The 26,169-nt window shown below is 39.5% G+C and overlaps 2 protein-coding genes across 4 annotated transcripts in view; both read right to left on the reverse strand.

Annotated features, from left to right (window-relative positions):
* Positions 1 to 814: 814 nt before the first annotated feature.
* Positions 815 to 15,928, reverse strand: bloc1s2 (biogenesis of lysosomal organelles complex-1, subunit 2). The gene is made up of 5 exons (XM_059946455.1): positions 15,782 to 15,928; positions 13,145 to 13,261; positions 11,239 to 11,358; positions 6,554 to 6,658; positions 815 to 1,419 (listed from the first exon to the last, which is right to left on the reverse strand). Exons 1-5 carry the CDS (start codon positions 15,915 to 15,917, stop codon positions 1,388 to 1,390), a joined length of 510 nt encoding a protein of 169 aa, XP_059802438.1. The 5' UTR covers positions 15,918 to 15,928; the 3' UTR covers positions 815 to 1,387.
* Positions 15,929 to 19,484: 3,556 nt separating this feature from the next.
* Positions 19,485 to 26,169, reverse strand: part of LOC132379016 (heterogeneous nuclear ribonucleoprotein D-like) — a 46,343-nt gene continuing 39,658 nt past the window's right edge. For 2 of the 3 annotated variants that reach the window (XM_059946458.1, XM_059946457.1), the window contains exons 7-8: positions 21,893 to 21,998; positions 19,485 to 19,855 (exon numbers count right to left, since the gene is read on the reverse strand). In XM_059946458.1, the coding sequence (XP_059802441.1) occupies positions 21,928 to 21,998 (71 nt within the window). In that variant the 3' untranslated portion in view covers positions 19,485 to 19,855; positions 21,893 to 21,927. Of the gene's footprint in view, positions 19,856 to 20,479; positions 20,566 to 21,892; positions 21,999 to 26,169 lie in introns of all 3 variants that reach the window. The other variant, XR_009507264.1, reaches the window with a different exon arrangement.

Here is a 26,169-nt window from a genome sequence, read left to right on the forward strand (position 1 = left end):
GCATTCTGGTTAAAAACCCTGCTGTAGATAGCATACAACGACACTGAGGCGCAAGAGAATCATGTTCTCCTGGGCATCCAAATGTTAAAACTCCACTTGGAATGTAACATTACCAGCACCTTCACACCCAATTCTCCACAGTAAGATAGTAACAAATTTCTACAAAATCTGGAACCCTCTGTCGGGCAGAACTGAAGAATCAGTAGTATTCTCAACTGATACCACTGCTACAAAGACAAAAAAAGGTTTGCGGAGAAGTTCAGAAGGAAGAAGGCAGCCTTAATGTAAGTCTTCGAACAGTTGAGATGAAGAAACATGAATGCCCTGCATCGTACCTGCCATGCAGGTATTCATTATTCATTAATAAAAGAAGCTGCCACTGCCCCTAATGAGGAAGCAAACTACACCAGTCATTTGAACAAGCAGGGACAGCTTTACTATTTCCTAAAAAAGAACAATGGTAGAATGCCTTGGCAATTAAAATTTAGAAAAGCAAACTGAGCAATAAAATAAAAAATATGCTTTATATTGTTTAGCATTTCATTCACTCATTATTTTTAAATATGTTGTGACAGGTTGCCATCAGCCCAAACCATCAGTATTTCAAACTAGCTGCTGCATTATACAAGATCGTACAAACATTTACTAATTCACTGCAATCGTGAACGGATTATGGAGACCTACGCTTCAGTTCAATACTTACCACATGATAAGGACCATTTGTTCCAGATTGCCTTTTGATTGCTTTTATACAAAGCAACGAAAGTTCTCTCTTGTGTACACCAAGTTGATTTGAGAAAAATGTACACCAGTCATCAGCATCTTCAGTAAGATTTTATGTACTATTATAAAGAATGGATGTAGATTCAATATACCATCAAAAAAGCATTTGTCATAATTTAGTAAGTTGGTTGCTAAATCACCTCTGCACACGATGGAGGGTCTGTCTGTGTAAGGGGGAGAGCTGAAGTCAAGAGCTTTTTCTCACTCCACCCTTGTGTTCATAGGAATCACCCAGAAGCTATGCCAACAGTCACAGAAAAGATTGAGACAGAAACACTGAAATAAGTTCAACAGAACAACAAGTTAAGCTTTTAAATTGTTTGTACAGCAACCATTTCTTATTATTACAAAATAGTTAGTAATTGCAACGTATCTAGTCCAAATAGTTTACTTGCAGATTTACTTCTTGCCTGTGTAGGCAGGTAAAAGAATGCTCTAATTCAATCAGTCTTCGCTGCAGGTTTGTCAGTGCAGAACTAATCAATACACCTTCCATCACCACATGTAAGTTTCATCAGTCGCCTACTTCATTCTGCAGTCACTTGAATGTCATCTACCCACAGAAGAACATACATCGTTCGTGACATCTTCAATGTAGTACAGGTCATCGCTTCTCTAATTTCTTAAATTTGGCTTCTATAAAAGAGAAGAACAGAGTGCATGAGAATTTTGAATTACACTTGGAAAGGACTCCAACTAGGATATTATTCTTTGCCTATTAAGGATTTGCCCAGATATGTATGGTCGCACTGTAGATGTAGCCATATAACATGGCAAGTTTGCTTCCTGGAACAGGTAAATGTTCATGTTAGATTTTCTGATCGATCTCAGATCCAGTAATCTCCTCAATCACAATATTTTGTGATGCATTTTGAAACGTATCACATTTTTAATGCAATGATAGACAACTGGGCTGTAACAACAAAGCAACAGACCAGAAAGGAGATCCTGAATGGCTGCCTACATAGGTACTTAAGGACTCTGTCACATAGCAAATAAAACACTTCATTACAAGTTCAAAAATCACAAATTTAGCATCAGAGCCACAAACTATCATGGCAGGTTGAGCAATTAGTGTGCCAGCAATTCAAAATTCAGGAATCATTGGGCAGAATTATAAATGCACTCACAAAAATACAAATTCAGAGAAGGAGTAAGCCAAGCAACCTCTTAACCTCATTCCCCCACCTCTATGTTTGCTCTTCTTTTTAAAAAGACCATGACTGATCTAACCACAATCTCAACTCTTCATTTCTGTCTCCCCTCGGTAACATTTCACTCCCTTATTAATCAAGACTCCATCTTTCCTTACATTAAGCGTTTTTGAAGTCATTTCCTCAAGCATTTGTAGAAGCAAACTTCCAAAAACTCACAATAACAGAAGAAAAAAAATCACCACACCTATCATAGACCAGTGACTCCTTATTTTTAAACAATGAACCTGTTTCTCCATTTTCTCCGTAAGATGAAACATCCAGTCCATATTCACTGTGTCAAAATTCCTCAAATTCATTAAAGTTCCAATCAAGTCCCTCTGTTCTCTTCTAAAATCCAACTACAAGATAAGCATGTTCAATCTGTCTTCAGAAGACAACCAAACCATTCAGTCTACTGAACGTTTGCTAGTGTTTCCAACGAATTGACAGCCTTCCTTCCTTAAATAAGTACCTTAGACATAGTCACATCAATGTGCTTATGTAACTGAAACATAAGCTCTTTCTGTTATGTTCAATTATTCATTGGGTAACAAACTCACTCATCATTTAAATAATGCTTTTTAAAATTTTCTAAAATGAATTTTACATTTTGTACATTATGTGCCATTTGCCAAACTCTGCCCATTCCTTTAACTCTATAACTTGTGTAATTTCCTTATGTCCACTTAAGAAATTTTATTTCTATCTTTGTGTCATCAATATATTTAACAACTATTCCTTCATCCAGATATTTATATAAAGTATAAAAAAATTAAGGTCCCAGCTCCAATCCCTATCAACACGCACACTAACCAGAAAAATACTCATTAAGTTTAATCATGTTAGCTAATGAACCGTGAGTGTTTATTTTCCAATAACCTTAGATGCAATACTTTATCGACCTTCCGGAAACCAAAGTACAGCAGACCCAATAATTTGCTCTTATCCACAATCCACATCAGTTCTTCAAACTACTACAATATATTGCTTAACTATAATATCCTTTCATAAGACCATGTTAGCTTTGACTGATATCATTGAAATTTTACAGTGCTCTGCAAAAAAGTCTTTATCAATAGTTTTTAACCTGTTGCTACTGATGGAAACTAACTGATCTTAGACTCTTGCTTTGTCTCCCTCCCGTTTTGATTAAAGGGGTTATATTTTGCAACCTAATGGAAAGGTAAAATGAATCAAATAACTTACAGTTAATCAAATTTCAAAGTAAAATTTATTGTCAGAGTTCATACATGTCACCACATACAACCTGATACTCTATTTTCCTGCCGCCATACTTAGCAAATCTATAGAACAATAACTTGTAAATAGGATCAATGAACACCAAACTGTGTAAATGCAAAAATAAATAAATAACGATAAATAATGAATGTGAATGAATAGTGTTTGTGGAAACACTAGAAAGAGAATGAGTGTAGTTATCCCTTTTTGTCCAAGAGCCTGATGGTTGAGGGGTAGTAACTGTTCTTCAACCTGGTGGTGCAAGGCTCCTTCCTGTACCTTCCACTTGCTGGCAGCAGTGAGAAAAGATCACGGCCAAGGTCGAGAGGATCTTTGATGATAGATGCTGCTTTACTACAGTAACATTTCATATATTTCCTCTGTGGTTGGGAGGATTTTACCATTGATGTACTGGATCGAATCCTCTACCTTAGTGGTCGCCAACCCGTCGATCGCGATCGACTGGTCGATCTTTGAGACTTCCCCAGTAGATCCCCCCAAAAAAATGAAAAACAAATACGGTTGAGAGATTGTTTCCAGGTTGGGGGGTTTTAGTTCCGTTCTTTCTGCCCAATGCACATGCCTGTAGCTCCCCCACACTACACAGTTTAATTCAGTGGTCCCCAACTACCGGGCCGCGAGGAAACAATATGAGTCAGCTGCACTTTTCCTCATTCCCTGTCAAGGCCACTGTGAACTTGAACCCACATGAGGTCATCAGTTGCCTAACCGCAGTGATACCCTCGCGCGGCTGGCAGGAAGTGCCTTTGCTACCGGCCTGGAGCACGGACAGATGGGCGCCACCTCTAAACCTGTTTAGCACTCCGAATGTTCATGGGGAACCCAGTGCTAAAATATTCGCAGTTGACCTAATTTGGGCTCAGTGTTTCGTAAGTAGCAGAGTAGCTACCGCGCTGCAATCTACCGAAACATACTTTTGTCAGCTGATAGATTCTACGGGGGGGGGGGGGGCGGGCGCGAGCTTGTCGCTCTCCTCTGTCGGTCGTTCTCTCCAGACTGCGACTGCTGCGGCCCCGGCACAGGGACCTCCGGCCCTGACCTTGTCCTCTCACTCCACCCACAACCAGCCGCACCGGGCCAAGGCGTCTGGTGGCGGGTGGGCGGGAGGCTGTCTGATGAGGCAATGAGGCCCTCAAAACTGCTTCGGTACCTTGAGTCCAAGCACCCTGCACTTAAAGACAAACCTGAGTTTTTTCAGCGGAAAAAACATGAGCAGCGTGGGACAGCAGCTAAGTGCCGGGAGCTGCGAAAACTAAATTGCAGAATAGACTGGACTTAAGGAACTCCCTTGAAGTATCGCTGTATTCCCATCATGTTTATCACCCCTCCCACCCCCACCCCCGGTCAGCTGGACTGCAAGAATATTGTCAATATTAAACCGGTCCACAGTGCAATAAAAGGGCAGGTACCCCTGGTGTTTATACATTATTTCTACTTCCGGGTTGCAGGGTTTTACTTCCGGTCTTTTCTGCCCCGGTGCGCATGCATGTAACTAGTCGATTTGGGGTTGATCTCGCCTTTCACTAAGGCCGAGGTAGGGGATCTTGGGCTTAAAAAAGGTTGATGACCACTACTCTACCTTTTGTAGGATTTTCCACTGGAAGGCATCGGTGTTCCCACACCAGGTCGTAATGCAGCCATTCAGCACACTTTCCACCACACATCTATAGAAGTTTGCCAAGGGTTTTTGATGACATGCTGAATCTCCGCAGACTCCTGAGGAAGTAGAGGCTCTGTCTTGTTTTCTTTGCAATTATACTTATATGACAGGATAGGTCCTCTGAGATAGTGACATCCAGAAATTTAAGGTTACTGACCCTCTCCACCTCTAATCCTCCGATAAGTACTGGCACATGGACCTCAAGATTCCCTCTCTTGAAGTCTACGATCAGTTCCTTGGTCTTTCTGACATTGAGTGAGAGGTGATTGTTATTACACCACTCAGCCAAGTTTTCAATCTCCCTCCTGTATGCTGACTCATCACCACCTTCGCTATAGCCCACAACAGTGGTGTCATCAGCAAAGTTGTATCTGGTGTCGGAGCTGTAGTTAGCCACACAGTCATAGGTTATAGTGAGTAGAGCAGGGGGCTAAGCACACATCCCTGTGGTGCTCCTGTGCTGATGGAGATTGTGGAGAAATTTCTGTCAATCCGAACTGATTGGGGAAATCCAGTGACAAAATCCAGGATCCAATTACATGAGGGGGTATTGAGGTCTTGGGAGTTTACTGATTAGTTTTGAGGGGATGATAGTATTAAATGCAGAGCTGTAATCGATAAAGAGCACCCTGATGAATACATCTTTGCTGTCCAGATGTTCCAGGGTTGTGTGAAGAGCCAATGAGATGGTATTTGCTGTATACCCGGTGTTTCAATAGGCAAATTGGAGTGGATCCAAGCTGCCATTCAGACAGAAGTTGATATGCTTCAACACCAGCCTCTCAAAATATTTCACCACTGTGGATGTATGTGTCACTGGACAATAGTAATTTAGACAGGTTGCCAAGGTCTTCTTGGGTATGCTTGAAGCAGGCTGGTACCACACACTGCTGGAGTGAGAGGCTGAAGATATCCATGAATACAACAGTCAGTTGGTCAGCACAGGTCTTCGGTCCTCAGCCAGGCACTAAGCCCAGACCAATTCTTTCCTTGGATTTACTCTCTTGAAGGCAGCCTGCACTTCACCTTCAGAACCTGAGACCAAAGGATCATCAGGAAACATGGGGGAGTACAATGGGTCCTCCCTGTTCTGGTGGTGAAAGCGAGCATAGATGGTACTGAGCTCATCTGGAAGCAAAGCTCTGCTGTCCCCTATGTCACAATATTTAACTCTGTAGGATGTTATGACATTCAAACTCTGCCACAGCTATCGAGCATCCCTTGTTGATTTCAGTCTAGTCTGGAATCTCCACTAATGCTCTAAGACAAAAATGAAATCCATCTGGACCTTGAAAATGATTTGTCCACAGGTTCAGTAATCAGTTCAGTAACATTTCCCTGGTGATTGTTCTCTTCACAAGCTCCCCACTCCCTTTCACTCTTCCAACACATAGTATATTGTGACTCTAGTGAACACTAATGCAAAATACCATTAAGTCAACTGACATCTCCTTGCTTTTCATTAATTCCCCATACCCATTATCTATTGCTCTATTACTCTTTAACTCTACATTATATGTTTATATTGAGTATTACTGAATATTCTAACTTATTTCAAAATATGTATAAGCATTCAATAATATTTAAGGAGTAAAAATGTTTCCAAAACTGCAAAAATTGTCAAGATTGTTTCAAAAACAGCATGAGATCCCACCTAGTTTCTTGGAGTATGCATCCAATCTGTATGCTGCTTGTTCCAGTGCTGCGACTTGTTCCTCAATCTGATTAATCTGATCAAGGTATGGTTGTAGATTTGCATCTGGGAGACAAAAGATCACACAAATTTTAATTAACTTCCTTGTAACGGTAACTTGAAAACAAACCAAAACCACTGAGAGACTAAGCCAGGGTACTCAACACTGTATGATGCGCTTCCAAATAACATATTTCCAAATCAAAAAGGGTACGTTCCACCCTTTATTATGAAACCAGCAAAGACAAACAACCTTGAGACAATTAAAAAACTAACAAAACTATCTAGTGATAGAAGGGAAAGGTGTTGTTGAACACCTACACTCAGTCTGCCAGAGAAAGCAGGATCTCCCAGTGGCCGCACATTTTAATTCCACGTCTCGTTCCTATTCTGATATGTCTATCCATGGCCTCCTCTACTGTCAAGATGAAGCCACACTCAGGTTGGAGGAACAACACGTTATATACCGGTTGGGTAGCCTCTAACCTGATGGCATGAACTTTGACTTCTCTAACTTCCATTAAAGCCCCTCCTCCCCTTCTTACCCCATCCCTGACATATTTGTTTGTATTTTTTCTCTCTGCCCATCACTCTGCTTGTTCTCCATCTCCCTCTGGTGCTCCCCTCCCCCTTTCTTTCTCCCAAGGACTCCCGTCCCATGATCCTTTCCCTTCTCCAGCTCTGTATCACTTTTGCCAATCACCTTTCCAGCTCTTAGCTTCATCCCACCCCCTCCGGTCTTCTCCTATCATTTTGCATTTCCCCCTCCTCCCCACTACTTTCAAATCTCTTAGTATCTTTCCTTTCAGTAGTCCTGACGAAGGGTGTCGGCCCAAAACGTCGACAGTGCTTCTCCTTATAGATGCTGCCTGCCCTGCTGTGTTCCACCAGCATTCTGTGTGTGTTGTCCCAATTAGTGATCTAGTTAGCATAATTAAGAGGTCTAATAACATTCCAATTAAAGGTCAACAAAATATATATAATCCCCTGTGGCTTACCCACTCTCCACTACACTAAACAACAAAATATATATAATCCCCTGTGGCTTACCCACTCTCCACTACACTAAATAACAAAATATATATAATCCCCTGTGGCTTACCCTCTCTCCACTACACTAAACAACAAAATATACATAACTTTTCTCATTTGCTTGAAAACATAATCAGACAGTAATAGTAAGCAACATATGATTAAAATGGGATACAACCAGCAGGTTGAATTTAGAGGCTTCAAAACATTAGAGTATCTTCTCTAATCGGCACAGTATGCTAAACAAATCAACTATTTCACAATAGAAAGTTTCAAGTTTAAAATGTAATTTGCCTTCTGGTGTGCTTCCGTGTTGGAGGCATCCTTTTGTACTTGGTAACCTCACCAGAAAATAACCACAGCAATGATGTACTTTTGACGTCAGTGCCTCAGAAGGCTCATGAATACATGCCTTCAGTGTTAAAAATTAGGAAACAGTTCACAGAATTGTATGGTGAAACTGGATTTTAGGTTCAATAAGGTTATTTAATGTCAAAGAAATGTATACAATATAAATCCTGAAATTCTTTTTCTTTGCAAACATCCACAAAAACAAAATGAATGACAGTTAAACGTTAGCACCCCAAAGCCCCACCCAGCTCCCCCTCCCACACACAAGCAGCAAGGCAACGAACCCCCCCCCCCCACCAGCAATAAAAAGCATCAGCGCCCTCCACTGAGCACTCGAGTGTGCAGCAAAGCATCAATAAAGACTTGCAGTACCCCAAAGACTACTCATTCACCTGGTAATTCGACAAACCACAGGCTCTCTCTCACCTTAATAAGGGAAAAAGAGGTGTCTCCATTTTATTTTGGTACAACCACGGTCGTACTGCTCAGTTTATACATAAATGTAATAGTCGGCTCTATCTTCCCACCTCCAGTGGAGATTTACCTATAAACTAATCTACGAAGTCACTGGGTTACACAGGGGATCATTCTACAAACAATTTCTTTGTAGATTAGAAACATCTGTTTGCAATAGCTACCTAAAGAACACAGAACAGTACAGCACTGGATAGGCCACTTTGTTACTAAATGACCTCCAGCTGTGTACCAACTACATCCCCTCATTCCCTTCATATGCATAGGTAAAAAGATTAATAAGCTCCAGCAATTTGCTTACTTCCATTACTCCCAGTAGCCTATTCCAGGTACCTATCACTCCGTGTAAAATAAATGCGCCTCATGTTGCCTTTAAACTCTTCCCCACCCACCCTTAAAAGCATTCCTCAGGTGCTTGACATTTCTACCGTGGGGAAGAGACTATATCTATCCCAACTGTGCCTGTCATAAATTTGAAAACCTCCCTCAACTTCATGGGAGAACTACCCAAATTTGTCCTAACTTTCTTTACAGTTCATACCCTCTAATCCAGACAACATCCTGCTAAACCTCTTAGTCATTGAGTCATAGAACACCACAGCACAGAAACAGGGCTTTTGGCCCATCGAGTTTGTTGCTGTTCCTTTCCCTGTCCTGTGTTGCATCAGGAAGCAACATTGCCGTTCTTTAACATTTTTGGCTTTTTTTTACGAGGCCGAGTTGCTAGCTCGACGCTCAACACAACACAGATGGAAAGCGCGCAAGGAGCCGAACCTGGGACCACTCACCTCGAAGTCTGGTGTGGATGTCACACCAGCACCTATCCAAATATCTCCTAAATGTTTAAATTGAACCTGCATCCATCACTCCTCAGGTAGCTCATTCCACCTTTAACCACCCTCTGAGTGAAGAAGATGCCCTCATGCTCCCCTTAAAATATTTCACCTTTCACCCTTAACCTATGAGCTCTTCTGCACCCTCTCCAGTCTCCACAGAAGAGAACTGCATGCAATAACTTCAGTGTCTCTGTCTGAAGTTCTACAGAGCTGCAGAATGACATCCTCACTCTCATATACACACTTGCTCATTTCATATATACTTGCTATAATTCTTCCATTTCATTGAATAGTTATCCAATGTGGTTGACAATTAAACAAGTGGAATAAATACTATATTCAGTCATTAATGGATACTTTGAAACATTTTATTCTTGCAGTTTGGATTTTGGATGTGCAGTTATCTAAAATCAGCATTATCTTAAAATTTTTGTCCAGACCAAGAGAGTCCCAGTGAGCTCTCATTTCTGGGACAAAGTAATGTCTAAACCAGTCCAATGCAATCCTTTTTTTGCTATTGTGATAAATTACTGGAAACTGCTTCAATTCTTTGAAAGCTCTGGGACATAAATTTTTGTTGACTAACAATTTACATCTGTGGGTTCCTACAACATTAGAGCATCCCAACACAGTGACACGATCTTTTGATGCTTTATAACTCCCGGTGACTCTGTACCTCTGTAGTCAGTGTTCATCTTGGGAGCACAACGCCAATATAAGGCCATTTTATCCGCATTGTAGACCTGCTCAGGACTTAAATTTTCATCAGAAACTAACTTAGTGAATTCAGCAGCTGCTTTTTTGTCTGCTGCTTTTCACCATACAATGCACAGAATTTTACGACATGTCGCTGCTTGAAATGCTGAAGCCACCCTTCACTTTAATCACACTCATAATCCAGTCTTAATTCTTCACAAAATAACTTTGCTTGTTTCTCCACCATCTCACCTTGACGACTCTACACCTTCACTGATGCAGAATTTAAACCACTTTATGAGAACTTAACCCAGATGAAAGCATCTTCCATACTTAAGCACATCTGTTTTGCTGTCAGCAAAGAACCAGAGCAATTTTTCTTTTTGTTTCTACTGTGTAAGAGCCTATGTTATACAAGTTGCATATGTTTTTCACAGTCACACCCCTGTCAAGTTTTTTCAGAACTTCCACTTTATCTTGAATAGGCAAAGTATGGTGTTTGCACTTTACACCACAAAAAGCACTTCCTTTATTCGAAGAAGACATGACTGGGGCCAGATAAGCATAGATTATAAAAATTATTGCAGAGTAACAAAGAAGAACAATTTGCATCTTTTAAAGACCATGCCAACAGCTGATTCTGCTAATGGCACCGTCAAAACAATGGCAACAGATTGGCATGGCAATGTGGGAAATTTGAAATCAGGCTGGCAAAAATAATATCCGAACCAGCAGTGGAACCAAATTACTGGTTGCCGGATTTGAAGTAGCCGACCTGTACTAGCTTGAAAAACACTTTAAAAATATTTGTGAGAATTTGTGTAAAGTCAGGTCCTTTATAACCCAGGAATCCTTGTATTATGAAAGGACTAAATGCTTATGCTACTAAGTTCAATAAAGCTGTTAGATTCAACCCTGAAAATCTTCACTCATCTTCAGAACACTGAGGACTTTGTGTAGAACAACCAAACTGGCAGTTTTCAGCACCAGCTCCACCCATCTATGTAAATACAGCATTCAGTACTCAGCTTTTGAAGTGTGCATAATGACAGTTAAAAATTAGATTTAATTAGCTTATAATGTGTATTAACCATACCAACTCATTGCGCCAAGAAACATCAAAGAGATGCTAATCTAGAAGAACTTCCAATAAAATTTACTCAAATCTATAGGTATGACTGAGAAGCAGCCACAAGGTTCACAAGTACATATTGTAACCATGACTCCCCCCGCAATCCAGAAATATCAAGCACTTACATTTCTGATTTAGATCTTTGAGGTTGCGGTTAATATTAACAGCGATCTCCTTCATCTCCAGGTACTTAAGGCTAGTCAGTTTGTTCATGTTCTCCAACAGTTTGTAATCTTCACAGGTAGCTAAATAAACAGTTTAACACACATTAATATATTTATAGACTATTTCTGTAACATGCAGCTTAGCAATAAATTTATCAGATTGCAAAAGGTGTAAGCAACACACAGAAAATGTTGAAGGAACTCAGGTCAGGCAACATCTACAGAAATGAATAAACAGGTATAAATCATCATTACTTAGCCGAAAGTGACACAAACAATGTTCAGCTTCAAATCGAAGACAGGTGTCGGATTGATAGTGATGGATTCTGATGTTTTAATCCAAGATTCTTTCAGAAATCAGGCAAGCGGTACAAAACTTGTTGCTTCACAATCGTTTTATTAAGTATTAATAGAACAAATAGGAAGTGAAATGAACTGGCAGGTCTATTAAGTGAAGGGAGAGACAAAACCACTAAGAGACACGGAAACTAAGATTAAGATTTTAAGACCTCATGGTGCAACTCTTTTATACCCATAGGTAAGGAAATTTCATTCAAATCGTAGATAAGTGTCAACCAGTGAAATAATTCTTACTCAAATAATGCAGTACCAAAAGAGGCTTCCAGAATCATACCAATATAGCATCTAGGGAACACACTGAACTTGCATATACATATTGTGTCCACTAGAAAGCACACTAGGCAGTTATTTGTATACAATTATATAAGATACAAGTACACAAGTTAAATCACAAAAATCAATTGAACAATCTAATCTAAGAATTAAATAGTCAGATCCAACAGTTGCAAATGCAGTTCTTCAATCAATTAACTCATTTTTCAGATTAGCAAACATAACAATATGTTTTTTTTAAATAAACACTGCATTCTGCATTAACAACCAGGCATTCACCATGTCAAGAAATATATCCCAATCTTATCTTGTTCTTTCATCATTTCCCAGTCAGGAGACACACACCAACTGCCAACCACAAAAGATTCTGCAGACGTTGGAACTCTTGGGCAACACACACAAAATGCTGGAGGAGCTCAGCAAGTCAAGCAGCATCTAAGGAGGGATATAAACAGTTGACATTTCAGGCCAAGATTCTAAATGAAGTATGCTGGAACGTCAACTATTTATTCTGCTTCACAGATGGTAACTGACCTACTGAGCTCCCTAACACTCTCTCTCTCCTCCTGCAACATCAAAATAAAAATGCAATACATTCTAGTCAATGACTTTCACTACCTTGCCTCCCCTTCATTCCCAAACATGTATATGCTTTTTGACCTTGCAGTATTTCAATGGTCACATCTTCCAAATGTTTAAGTCTTTTTCCATCCCACCCTGAACTCGCTACTTGGTCTGCTCAAAAGATGCCTATTTCACAAATCCTTCTGCTTTTATACTAAACTTTTATACAAAAGTTCTTTTCTATAATTGAAACAAATGGAAATGTAATTTTATTGGCCTGGTATTCTCCAAATATACTGACTCTGTTGACATCAAGTATCTAGCACCACTAAAGAATTTAAAGTGTATCTGTTATGGCCCTATTCTTAAAAGGTGAAAATAACCTGTACGTTTTTAGCTAGCAGAACCACCATAAATATGTACTATATTTATACAATAATAACTTAATATTTATATTTGCATATGCACAGCTTGTTGTTCATTGCTTGTCGCCACTCACAGCTCCAATCTGCTGAGACAACCTAAGATAAAAATCTTTAACTATTTCTAAAACTCTTGTACTGAAAATGTACAAAGGATGATTAATCTGTTGTGAAACATAACACATGCTACTCAAATTACAGAGTACAGTTGCAAGTTTTAATTCCTACAATACAAACATCAAACTAACCTGTAAGCTCTCCTTGCAGATAGACAGACATTTTGGTAAACATATCCTTACAGAGTTCATTAATGTCTGGCTCTGAGGGCTCTGTAGCTTCTTCCGCCGTCTCCACTCCAAAATCATCTGTCAGAGAAATATAATAATACAGTACTTCTGGTCATTGCCTCCAAAAGTGAAGCTGAGGACAGGAAAACAAAATAATGTCCCACAAGGCAATTCTGAAAATATACAGCTGGGCAGACTGTAAAATGGATGGGCAGACCTCAGATTGTTAACTTTATTTATAACTGTCGAGGTGTTCTACTCAAAAGAATGAAAGTACATTTAATATTTTATTTTTTGTAAACACATGCAAATTGATTTTTAAGTTAGCTGGTAAATTCTGACTGTGACATTCTTGGAAAGATTGGTCTGCAACTGAGTAATGAATTGAGATACAAAACATCCCAATTAATAACAAGTTGGACAACTTCAAAAAAAGTCCTCAGGGAATTAACAACTTGCAGTTTTTCCAGTACCACAAGAGCAAAGAAAGTGACCACAGGGAACAATGTACCATAGAGCAACCAGATCATTACACACAAATAATGAAAATTAAAAATAGCAAATGCAGCAAATCTAAAATTAAAATAGAAAATGTTCTAACTACTCAGCAGGTCAGGCTGCATTCATGCAAAGAGAAATGGAGTTAACATTTCAGGTCAAAGTTCCTAGGAAAGAACAAGGAAGCAGAGAAAAGAAGCTTGTAAGCTACAGAGAGAATGGAACATTTCTCTGATAGACTAAAAACCGATGGTCACCCAGGTTTTACTATTATAGACCCTGGAGATATATTCCCTACCCCAACCTCGCTGTAGCTTAACAAAAATTTTTTTTCTCTCCTCCCCTGTTCCAAAGAAGTATTTGATCTGTTATGCTTACTGTGTTTCTCTTCCCACACAGACGTGGCCTGACCCGATGAACATTTGCAGCATCACCTAAGCAGAAAGCTCTAGAGTTTTTAAATAGCGACCAGCTACATATTTTGCACTACCTATCAAACCACCTCTAATGGCTATAGTGCATCAAAACTATTTTACAAACAAAAACACTTTAAAGATGTTGCAGTTAATATGGGGATTTCCGACAAAACTGGCGATTTAACAATAGTTCTGTTTTTTTATGATATTGATTGAGGAACAAGTATTGGGCAGATCAGTAAAGTCTTTTAAAAAACAACTTAGTATATCAACATGAAACTGCAACTTGATTTACAGTCTATGAGACAATGACAACAGGACAGCAATCCTGCAGCATTTCAATGAACATCAAGGATGAACTCTGATCTTTAGAAGAGGTGATGAAAATGGAAGTTCAGTAGGTCTGAAGCTGTTTTCTTTGAAAGATGTTTGGCCCAGCTAACAAAATTTCCTCTTATTTACCTTCAATAGGATGAGTTAGGGATTTGTATGGCAACTGCTCTGCCGGAGACATCAAGATACTGAGTTGTGGACATAGTTTAGCAGATCACACAAACCAGCCCATCTATCAAGGACTTTGATTACACTTCTCCCCAACTTTGTAAAGCAGCCAACATAATAAAATATCAATAAAACACCAGATATTCTCTTTTCTCCCACTCCCATTGGGCAGATGTGCAAGCACGTATCACCAGTTTCACGGGAAGCTTCAATGGTCGTCTACCACATGATGGCCTTGCAACGAAATGTTCACACAACCTATGGACTCACTTTCAAAGACTCTTCATCTCATGCTCTCAATATGTATTGCTTATTTGTTATTATTTCTCTTTTTATATTTACAGTTTGTTGTATTTTGCATACTGGTTGAACACCAGGTTGGTGTGGTCTTTCACTGATTCTATTATGGATTTATTGAGCACACCCATAAGAAAATGAATCCCAAGATTGTATATGACATTTATGTACTTAGTCAATTTACTTTGTCTGTCTCCACTGCACTTTCTGTACCACTGTAATATTAGTGTGCATCCAGATGCACTTTCTCCCTTGCACAACGTCCATCTACTAATATGATGCATTGTCTGCACGATGTGTTTTTTTTCTCCACACATTAGGTGTTTGTTCGTTTAATAGGTTCTACTGGGGTTCTTTGTTTTGTGGCTGCCTATAAGGAGACGAATGTCAAAGTTGTCTAAGGTATACATACTGTGATAGTAAATGTACTTTGATGCAATGATATGTAGTTGTTATGCCAAACATAATTTTGTACTGTATATCAGTAGATCTGGCAACAAGAAACCAACTTATTGGTTTGTTCAATTTAAATGAATAATTAGGTGCACAACATTAAATGAAGGAATGATGGGAGGTTATAAATTATAAATTTTAATTCAAAAGGTAGTGAGCTTCTGCAAATCATTAGTACGAACTGGAAAAATACATTTTAAGAAGTGTCTGGATGTTTTGCAATTAACAGTACTATAGACTAAGAGGTGAGAAGTGAAACTTAGGGCTTTTTTTAGGCTCCGTGCACCCGTGACTAGGGTACGGGCTGCAATATCCTCTGAGGGTCAGACTGAACAGGGTGTTGGCGCTAAGGGGAAGATGATGCGGGAGCCGTGATTAGTATATAGAGTGTGAAGGGATCCATACTGAGGCATGACCGACTCCAACTGCTTACCGGTCCTCTTGCCTCCGCCCCCTGGCACCTCCTGCTCTCCCTCATGCCCGTGACTGTTATCCGCTGCGCCGGCCTCAAGCTCTGGGCCTGGACCTGCGCCTGCTTCGTTTAGGAGCCGCGGCTCCACCTCCGCCATCTTGCCTTCCTCTTGGTCATGTGACTCTGGGGTCACCTGACGCCGCCTACCAATCGCCGTCGCTGGAATCGCCCACATGACGAAAAGCTCCTCTTGGTGCGTCCCTCTATCCAATCAGGAGCCGGCCTGCGCCTAGACACGTGGATGCTATCCCATCTGAACAGCTGTGGGCTGGGCAAGTTCACGTAGCGTCAGTGGCGATTCTGCAGATGCTGGAGGATCTCAACAAGTGGATCAGCATCTGTACAGAGAGATTTTCCTCTATAAATGCTGTCTGATTTGCTGAGTTCCTCACTGGCAACGATGTAATTAAACTGAAAAAAAAAATGGCTGGTAAATATAAGGTGGTCATCTTTTACAAGCTAGAGAAGCGTACCTAAAACAAGAGGGCATAGGTCTAAAATGAGAGGGGTAATTTTTAAAGGGTGCCTAAAGGGTAGATTTTCCCCACAGAGAATGGTGGGTATGTGGAACACACTGCCAGTGGTGATGGTAGAGGCAGATACAATGTTCAGAGTTATGTAGACTTGGTTCACAAACACGAGAAAATCACGTCCAAAGCAACACACACACACACAAAATGCTAGAGGAACTCAGCAGGCCAGGCAGCATCAATGGATAGGAATAAACAGTCGCCGTTTCGGACCGAGCCTCGTCGTCAGTTCTTAGCCCAAAAACGTCGACTGTTGACTCCATTCCATAGATTCTTCTTCACCTGCGTAATTCCTCCAGTCTTTAGTGTGTTGACGTGGACTTGGTCTACGGGTAGGCTTACATAGCATTCCCCCCCCCCCCCCATGAAAGCAAATAGGACTGGCTCAGGAAGGTAATTTAGTCAGTGTGGACAAGGGACGAAAGGCTCACCCCATGCTGTGTTACTCAATAAATGTTACCCAGTTATGTCCTTGCCAACAATGTAAATAACAAGGATTAAATTTTAAAAATTGATTCAGCATAGCTAATCTGCAGTTGTATATCTACACTTTTATTTTCCCCATTCCGGCGTAGGCTTCCTCCCAGGTCCCACAGGTCATTCTATATTGTCCTCTGACTGGGTTAGCGTTAAATAGGTGGATTGCTGGGTGGTGCAGCTCATTGGACCTGTTCTGTATTGTATCTCTGAATATTGATCTGTGATGGGCTACATCTTCTACCCTACCAGATCATCACACTCTGGAAAACAATTTCTTAAGCACTCCCAGACTAGCATGTCTGATCTAAAATTTACAATTCTAGTTTCCGCCACCAAAGGGAAGTTTTATATCATGATAAAATGATAATTCACATTCAATATATTGCTGCCCTGAGTCTTTGGAAATATTATTTTACAATTCCAGCATCTGCAACATTTTGAAATCTGCATTGCACCCAATTCAACAGCATTTAGTTTCTACACAATTATTATGCAATTCCATGTAGCCATGAGAAAAACCTACCATGTGGTTAATGCAAAAAGTTAGTATTTCAGGTTTCATCCATTCAACATTAGAACTTAAACAATTGAAATTCCATTTCATGTTCCAACATACAATAAGCCAAATATCCTCAAAATCCAGAAGGTAACCCACCTTTGCATCTCAATGCTCACCTTGACTATGCTATTTCTAGCCAAATCTGTTTTCAACATCCCATTAAAGACCAATAAAAGGGATATTTGGCAAAGGCAGTACATGATCTACGTACCCACCAACATCTGTGGGGAAAATCTGCTGCTGACATCTTCAAATATTTCCCCTCATATTAGACATATGCTCTCTAGTTTTAAACTTCCACAGCTTGGCAAGACCAACCACCCATTTTATAAACGTCTACAGGTCACCCTTCATTTTACAGCAAAAATTTTAAAAATCATTTTATTTAAAATATGGGAGTGGTGTTCTGAAATGCATGATTCACAAAAGGCCAACGTGTAATGGAAAGCTAATGATGTTGTCATTTACTGAATGTAAAAAGTTATGTCTCTTATACAAGGGCATTGATGAGTGTACATCTGGAATACTGTACACAGCACATAACTCCTTGTTTAGTAAAGAATGTTAATAGATTGGAGCTGTGATTTACTTGACCAATATCTGGACTAATACAAGATTTCTTGGGTCATTTAATCTTTCATGGGAGAATGCAAACTTTTTTGGGGGTGTGCCCACTGTTCTTAAAATATCATCCATTTGAGACACATTAAATAACATTCCCCTGCGCCCTCCCACCCCACAGGGTTGAGTCCTTATGACATTCTTCTCCCTTGGATCACAGGCCTTCCTTGAAGTTTTTAAGACGGGGTGCATGCACAGACGTGAAATATTATCACAGGAAACAGTTCAGGCTACAAATTTAAAAATTACACTTCTATTAAATTGCAGAGTTGCCAGCCAGTGGTGTAGTGGCATCAGCATTGAACTTTGAGGCGAATGGTCCTGAGTTAGTCTCCAGCTGGCTCCTTGCACACTTTCCATCTGTGCTGGGTTGAGATTCTGAGCTAGCAACTCCGCCTTGTTAAAAAAAAGTCAAATGCTACAGAAACGGCAAAAGTGCTGCCTAATGCGCCACAAGGCATGAGAAGAAACAAAAATTGCAGAACAGGTTCAAAAGACTAAACAATCCACTCCTGCTAATTCTCCTCAAGGCCGGCAAAAATGGTAAGAATTCAGAAAGGAAATTAGACTGATTTAAAGACAGTAGATATACAGTATGGCTACACGAAGAAAATGGAACAAATTGCTTTACAGATAGTCAGCTTAAATTCAACGGGCAGTGGCCTCTTTTATGGCCACATTGAGTAGCATATTCACTCTCATTAAGCCGTGTCTGACAGTTTGCAACATGCACCACGGACAACAATGTAGTTCCAAAAGCAAAGTGTTTTTCTGGTCCTACATGGTTTAGATTAGTCCATCTCTTCATTCCCAACGAGTTATCCCCAATAATAATTATTGGGGATCATGCATCAACCTTTTAGCACTTTTACCTTTCTTGTTCAATTGCCCTGTGTATTTGACATTAGTATATTCTTGTTGGTCCTTTGCTGTTGTTCCTCTCCGTGCCTTGTGGCACATCTTGCAGCAATCTTGCCGTGTCTTTAGCACTTCTGTTTTTTTTTACAAGGCCAAGTTGTGACCTTGACATTCAAACCAGCATGGATGCCAGCTGGATTCAAATGCGAGGGACCAGTCACCTCGAAGTCCAGTGTGAATGACACTGCAGCACTAACCGGCTTATGTTGGTCTTTTACAAACCTACGATTTGAACCAAAGCACAATGTGCAATGGTTTCTGGACCATTTTCAGGCAGTGTTCTTTTTTTCAATAAAAAGGGAAAACCTCCACCCACACTGTTCTTAGCCAGAGATCAATTATCATTACAGTGAGATCAAGTGACAAGCTACAAATGAAAACTCAAGATTAGTCAAAGCCAACACATAATCATTGACAATATTAAGTTAAAACTGCATTATGGTAGAACTACAATCCACATTAATGTACTATTTAAGTACTATTAACTTTGAACACTTCCAGAGTGACTGAGCCAAGAATTTGAGCATAAAGGAAGGAATACAATGAGATGCTAAGAACATGTACAAACGTTTTTATTTAATCACGCAGGAGGAGTTACAAATGGAAATATTTCACAGAGCTCATACAACAAAAAAAAACACATTTTCCCCTTACATCTGCCACACTGATCCACGACGTGCTCACCAGCAGTAAGACTAAATGGTGATACATTATATTAGTTTAAAAACTTTACACAACTTTTGTCCCCTTTACAAAAAAAAGTCACAGTCAAGTATTACTTGCATTAAAAAAGAAAAATTACAAAGGAAAAGTAATGTGTCCAAATTCAACACTGCCCATAATGCAAAAAAAAATCTGTGACCGATTTCTTCTCTGAAAGGATTTCAAAAGATGTCTATTCCCTCTTGTTATAAGAGTTGTCGCTGCCTGAAAAACAGAAGGGACAATCACGGGGTTAAGCCTTTACCTCAGCTTTATAAAAGCAGATACTAACCATGTGAAGTACTGGGCTGGCCGAGACATGTTTACTGTTTTACCAATATTTAAGTAGCAAAAAGAATTAGTTTGATGAGCAAAACTATATTTTGTTTGATTGGTAGTTATCTTCAAAGGAATTACCCAAGTCCTCCATGCTCTTGGGCCCAGCCTTCAGTTGTTAAGCCAACTGCATTTACAATATATTAATATAATCACACACTGCAGATGCTGTAAAAATATACAAGTCCATTAACATTACATTCATCAGTCACGCATCACTACTGAGCTATAGAAAGAAAAAAGCAAGCATTATTTAGCGATTGATAGTACATTACCAAATTACACACTACTAAAAGAAAGCACAACTTGTAAGAACGGCTTTATCCATTGAAGAAACAGGAGGTCATGGCTATATTACCACTTAACTTGAGCCTGTAAAGAAAATATGACTACATAATTTTATCTAAAAAAAGGAAAAACAATGTCTGCGTGAATGAAAGTGTATAATTAGAGTTTTTTTTTTAAACTGTCTTTAATCTTTATGGTGAGACAGAAGGTTGGAAGAGACCATACCACAGGGCATCTCGAATTCTGTCCACAATGTGCAGGCTTGTACGAATCGTGTGGTCATGGTGACATGGCCTGCAATGAAGTTCCCACTGGCAGGTACAAACATAACGGTACAAGTCAGAATTAGACTGGTAGAATTCTTATCAGGTTGTTGCTCTGATGTTCTTAAAACCCATTACGGTACATTACCTGAGATCTTTTACTCATTAAGTGTTCAAATATCTCTAGGTTATCCTTACACAATTTACTGCTGTAAATATTTATGCAAAAATTCAAAAAGAGCTAAATGGGAGTAAGAGTAAAAAGTTATACCCATATTTAATGTTTAGAATAATATACTATATATCTGCAGCATAAAGATAAACAATTAATAAATTTAGATTATATTAAGCACAGAAATTAAAGAGCTAGTTCAATCTGGAGACAAAGTCAAGGTTAATACTACATGCAAAAATAGATAACTAACTCAAAGTGATAACCACTGCCCATTTCACAAGACTGCAGTTCAACTTTTAGCTTGTCCTGTGAAATGTGTTTCTAAAAAAAAACTTACATTATTTCAATTAAATATCATTTAGGCTCTACTGATTTCAAACAGTTCTGTATGGAGCAGTATACAAAGCCAAATTAGGTCGGAGATTACCATAAAGATGCAATGAATTTGAAAATGGTATAATGTCCTTTCCTTCCCGACCCAACTCTCACTGCTGAGCAGAATTCACTACCCAAGTTAAATTTATAAACTTCACTTCGGCCCACAGACTGTGAAAAAAGAATCATGAAACATTTTAATAGTATTTTAAAATCTGCTACAATTCACTAAGGTGGATTTCTGTTTTTGCAAACCAGTGGTTAATTTTACTACATGGTCTTTTATTTTAAAAAACCTTTAAATCTCTCAAAAAAGATCATTCTTAGCATTCCACTAAATAGATCAGAGGCCTTTATGGCACAGAAGGAAGCCACAGGACTTCTGTCTGTGCAAAATGAAGAACTTTTCAACCTATATTCCTACCACCTTTTCAGGGAGAGAGTTTATAACTAATGCTACCATCTTCTCACAACCAATACATCTGACAACTTGGAATCTGTGTGCTTTCTTTACTGATCTCGGATAGCAATCATGCTCATTTTACATGGCTTCATGAAGGATACAGTGGCTTTAAAGGCTCTGAAGTGGACGATAGTAATGAAAAACTTGAGGCAAATGATAGCCAATAAAAATTTATATTACAGATACTATGATGTATGCTTAGATCAGTAAAAAGTGAAGGTCTCAGATGAACTAATCTTTTCAAAAAAATTATTTTAGGGATCTGCTACAGGGTTAAAACAAGGCAACCTCATGAAAATTGAACCAGCTTTTTAATTCTATATGTGCAAACTGGCCTCAAAAACCCAAGAAACACCGCTTACCTTGTTCCTGGAGAGCTTCGGAACAGCCAAGTCATCTAATAAGGCCTATACTGAGTTTGGCCACTTCCTCCTCTCCTCGGAGCTTTACCATAGGTGCCTGGTTGACCTGAAAATAAAATTAGTTGAAGAAAAGGATTTGTCAACTCTCAAGCCGTTGACCACCTTTTGAACTAAACTGCTGTTCAGCCAAAACTTTTGCCGGAGTGTCAGTTTGGCTCAGATGGTGGCAACCTCATCTCTGTTAAGGAACCAATGAGTTCCAAGCTCCTACTCAAACTTGGAATGCAAAAGGAACCCAGGTCTTGGCCTAAAGCGTCGACTGTTTACTCTTTTCCATAGATGCTGCCTGGCCTGCTGTTCCTCCAGCATTGTGTGTATTGCTTTGAATTTCCAGCATCTGCCAATTTCCTCATGTTTTGAATGCAAAATCAAGGATTTCCATCACAGCATTGACTAATGAAATGAGGTACTATACTAGCAGGAAAGATACTGGCATGAATAGAAAATTGGCCGAATGCATCAGTTAAAGAGTGGGAATAAAGGGAGCATCTGTGTTTGGCTGCTGGTGACCAGCGGTGGACTGCAGGGGTCAATGTTGGGACCACTTCTTTCCACTTTCTATGTCAATTATTTGATTAATAATAGATGGCTTTCTAGCCAAGTTTGCAGACAATACAAAGATAGGTGGAGGGCCAGGTAATGGTGAGGAAGCAGAGAGTCTGCAGAAGGACTACGATTAGGAGAATGGGCAAAGTGGCAGATGCAACATTGAATAGGGAAGTATGTAATCATGCACATTGTTAGAAGGAATAAAGGCACAGACTACTTTCTAAACAGGGAGCAAATTCAGAAATTAGATGTGCAAAGGGACTTGGGAGTTCTCTTGCAGGTTGAGTCAGTGGCAAGGGAGTCAAATGCAATGTCAGCATTAATATGAGAAGACTAGAATATACAGTGTCTTGAAAAACTTAGCTGCCACAACTGTTTTCACATTTTACTGTCTCATTTTCTAAATTTAAAATATATTGAAGTAGGATTTTTAAGCAAATCTACAAAACATTGTGTATCATGTCAAATCAAAAGAAAAATTCCAAAATCTGTAAAGAATTTACTAAAAATTAAACAAAAATTGTGAAGCTGTGTAAGTATTCATCCCCTTTATAATTATTATACTAACTTTCCTCAGTGCAATACTGTATATTACCTTACAAACTCACCCAATTTGTTGATGTAGAAAATTGAAGGATCACCTGAATAAATACCCTTCTTCCTGTCAGACCAACCCAAAATGACAACTAAAGAGCATTCAACTCAAGTCAGGGAAATAATAGAAGCACATATCTGGGGAAGGGTACAAAACCATCTCAAAGGCAATGAACATGCCTCAGAGTTCAGTGTAGTCCATCAAGAAAAAGTGGAAAAAATATGGGACCACAGCCACACTGCCTAGGTCAGGCCGCCAGAGAATAACGGCACTTGTAAGAGGAGTTACTGTGATTTCAATAGTCACTCCGAGTGAGCTGCAGAAGTCAGTGGCTGCAATTGGAGATGAAGCTCATGGCTCCACAATCTCCAAGGCCTTGCACAAAAAGTGTTTTAACGTTAAGAGCAGCAAGGAAGAAGTCCTGACTTTAAAAAAAATGTACATCCTTGCAAATTGTCACTTAGAAGAAACTGTAAGGATGTGGAAGATGGGCTTATGTTTGGATGAGACTAAAGTGGAACCTGTTGGCCTCAAAACTAAGTGGTATATGTGATGTAAATCTAATACAGTCGGCCTCCTTATCCATGGTTCTGCATGCGCGGATTCAACCATGGATCGGGAAAACCTGGAAGTTCTCTCTCCAACACTCGTTGTTTGACCATTGTTCGCCTTGGGATTCGTTTACAGATTTTTCCGTGTCATTATTCCCTAAACAATATAGTATAACTATTTACATAGCATTTACATATTAGGTATTATAAGTAATCTAGAGATCATTTAACGTATACAGGAAGATGTGTGTAGGTTATATGCAAATACTACGCCATTTTCTATAAGGGACTTGAGCATCTGCATTTTTTGGTAGCCACGGGGGGGGGTCCCAGAACCAATCTCCCGCGGATAATGAGGGCCGACTATACTGTGCATCAGCCAGGTAACACCACCCTTACTATCAAGTATGGTGGTGATAACATCATGCTACGGGGATGTTTTTCACCAGCAGGGAGTGGAAACCTGGTCAGGATTGATGGGAAAATGAGTGTTGTGAAATACAGAGCAATCCTGGATTATTAAAATCTGCTAGTCTCAGCCAGAAAGCTTAAACTAGGGTGGAAGTTCTTCTTTCAGCAGGAGAATGACCCAAAGCACACTGCCAGAGCAACCAGTGAATAGCTTCAAATAAAGAAAATTTATGACCTTAAGTGGTCCAGTCAGAGTCCTGACCTCAACTTGATCAAACCTCTCTGGGCAAGAACTCAAGGCTGTCCACCGTCGCTCCCCAATTATCCTGGCATAGCTTGAGTAATTTTGCAAGGAGGAATGGGTAAATCTTGTTCCATCACGTTGTACAAAGTAATAGAGTCTTATCCAAAAAGACTACCGGTTGTAAAAGCTGCGAGAGGTGGTTCAGCTAAGTACTGAGCAAAGGGGAATAATACCTTTGAACTGCTGATATTTCAATTTGAGTTTTTAGTTTTTTCATGCTTTACATTTTTCCCTATATTTTTTTAAGTCAGTGAAAGAAAGGAGCACGTGATTCACAAATAATTCTCAGTTAAATTGTTCAAAATCCCTGGCTGTAATAATCATGTATGTGAACAAAGAGTTGGGATGAATACTTTTTCCAAGGCACTGCAACAGCAACAATGTAATGCTGAAGCTTTACAATGTATTGGTCAGACTGCATTTGGAGTATCGTAAGCAGTTTTAGGCCCCTTGTCTAACAAAGTTGGAGATACACAAGAATGATTTTGGGAATGGAAGGGTTAACTTATGAAGAGTTTGATGATTCTTGGCCTGTACTCGCTGGAGTTTGGAAAAATAGCTGAGAGGAGAAGAGGGCATTTCACTGAAACTCATGTAATATTGAGAGGCATGGATAGTGGGTGCGGAGGGAATGTTTCCAATGGTGGTGGATTTGAGGACCAAAGGACACCGTCTCAGAATAGGGGAATGCCTCTATAGAATGGTGACGAGTTATTTCTTTAGGTACAGGGTGGTGAATCTCCGGAATTCACTGCCACAGACAGCTGTGGAGGCCAAGTCATAGGGTATATTTAAAAGAGCAATTGATAGGTTCTTGATTAGCAAGGGCGTCAAAGGTCATGAGGAGGTGTATGGGGTTGAAAGGGATAATAGCTCAGCCATGATGGATTGACAGAGCAGACTTAATGGACTGAATGGCCTAATACTGCTCCTAATCTTATGGTATGGTAAAAAGAGGGGTTGTATAATCTAAAAGGAATCTCTTGTACTATTCCAAGAAACAGGAAGCTAACATTCACTCAACTGCACACAAACAAATCACAGCCATTTTTATTGCTGTTGATGGCATGCTATGTGTAAAGTGGTTAACAACATAGAAACTATAATGGAAAAATTGGATGCCTTTTGGACAGATAAATTACATTACATAACATTCTTTGAAATTTTTTTTTATTGACAATTTGCAACTTTCCAAACAACTAGATAGGTTTTGAAAAGGGCAGAGTTGTATTCAACTTTTATTCTTTTTTCCCCAAATACAGAACCAGGGTTTTATTGTCAGAAGTTCCATTTATACTTCACAGACTGGAGATACCAGTCTCTCCTGATCACACAGAACTATCATCCTCAAATTCCCCTCAGATTAAATTTGCATGTTCTATCCAGTATCAGTGCAACCTGAAAGTTTATTTCAAATATAAATACTTAATCTACTACCACTTTAATCAACAAAATAGTGCTGACCTCAGGCACTTCTACTTAAACCAAATTTCACTTCAAGATATTCTTCCAACCAATATCCTTTAGTCTTTGCTGGTTTCAGAAGGTGCAAGGATACCACTGGACATGTTAATTCCAGTGTACTGCTCTGCCAAAGCATCACAAGCCACCTTCTTAAGGTAAAGGTATATTCTATTTAAATAAACCTGCCTAAAACAGGCAGCTATCATTTCTATTCCATTCAGCAATCAAATTTGGGAGGATCACCTGGTCAACAATGAAGGGAATTCTACTGTAATCTGAAGATAGCATTCTCTTCCTGTGAAAACATAACTAAGGCCATCGCAGCATTTCATTACACAGGTAT

Source organism: Hypanus sabinus, chromosome 21 (assembly GCF_030144855.1).
Source record: "Hypanus sabinus isolate sHypSab1 chromosome 21, sHypSab1.hap1, whole genome shotgun sequence".
Lineage (NCBI taxonomy): Eukaryota > Metazoa > Chordata > Chondrichthyes > Myliobatiformes > Dasyatidae > Hypanus > Hypanus sabinus.

What these genes read in the sequence shown, in the direction of transcription:
- bloc1s2 (XM_059946455.1), bottom strand. Translation starts at nt 15,917, where the DNA reads ATGGCGGAGGTGGAGCCGCGGCTCCTAAACGAAGCAGGCGCAGGTCCA. An exon ending in GGGCGGAGGCAAGAGGACCG is followed by an intron (nt 13,262 to 15,781) that starts GTAAGCAGTTGG and finishes TTTCTCTGACAG; the next exon opens with ATGATTTTGGAGTGGAGACG. An exon ending in TGCATACTCCAAGAAACTAG is followed by an intron (nt 1,420 to 6,553) that starts GTGGGATCTCAT and finishes TCTCTTTTATAG; the next exon opens with AAGCCAAATTTAAGAAATTA.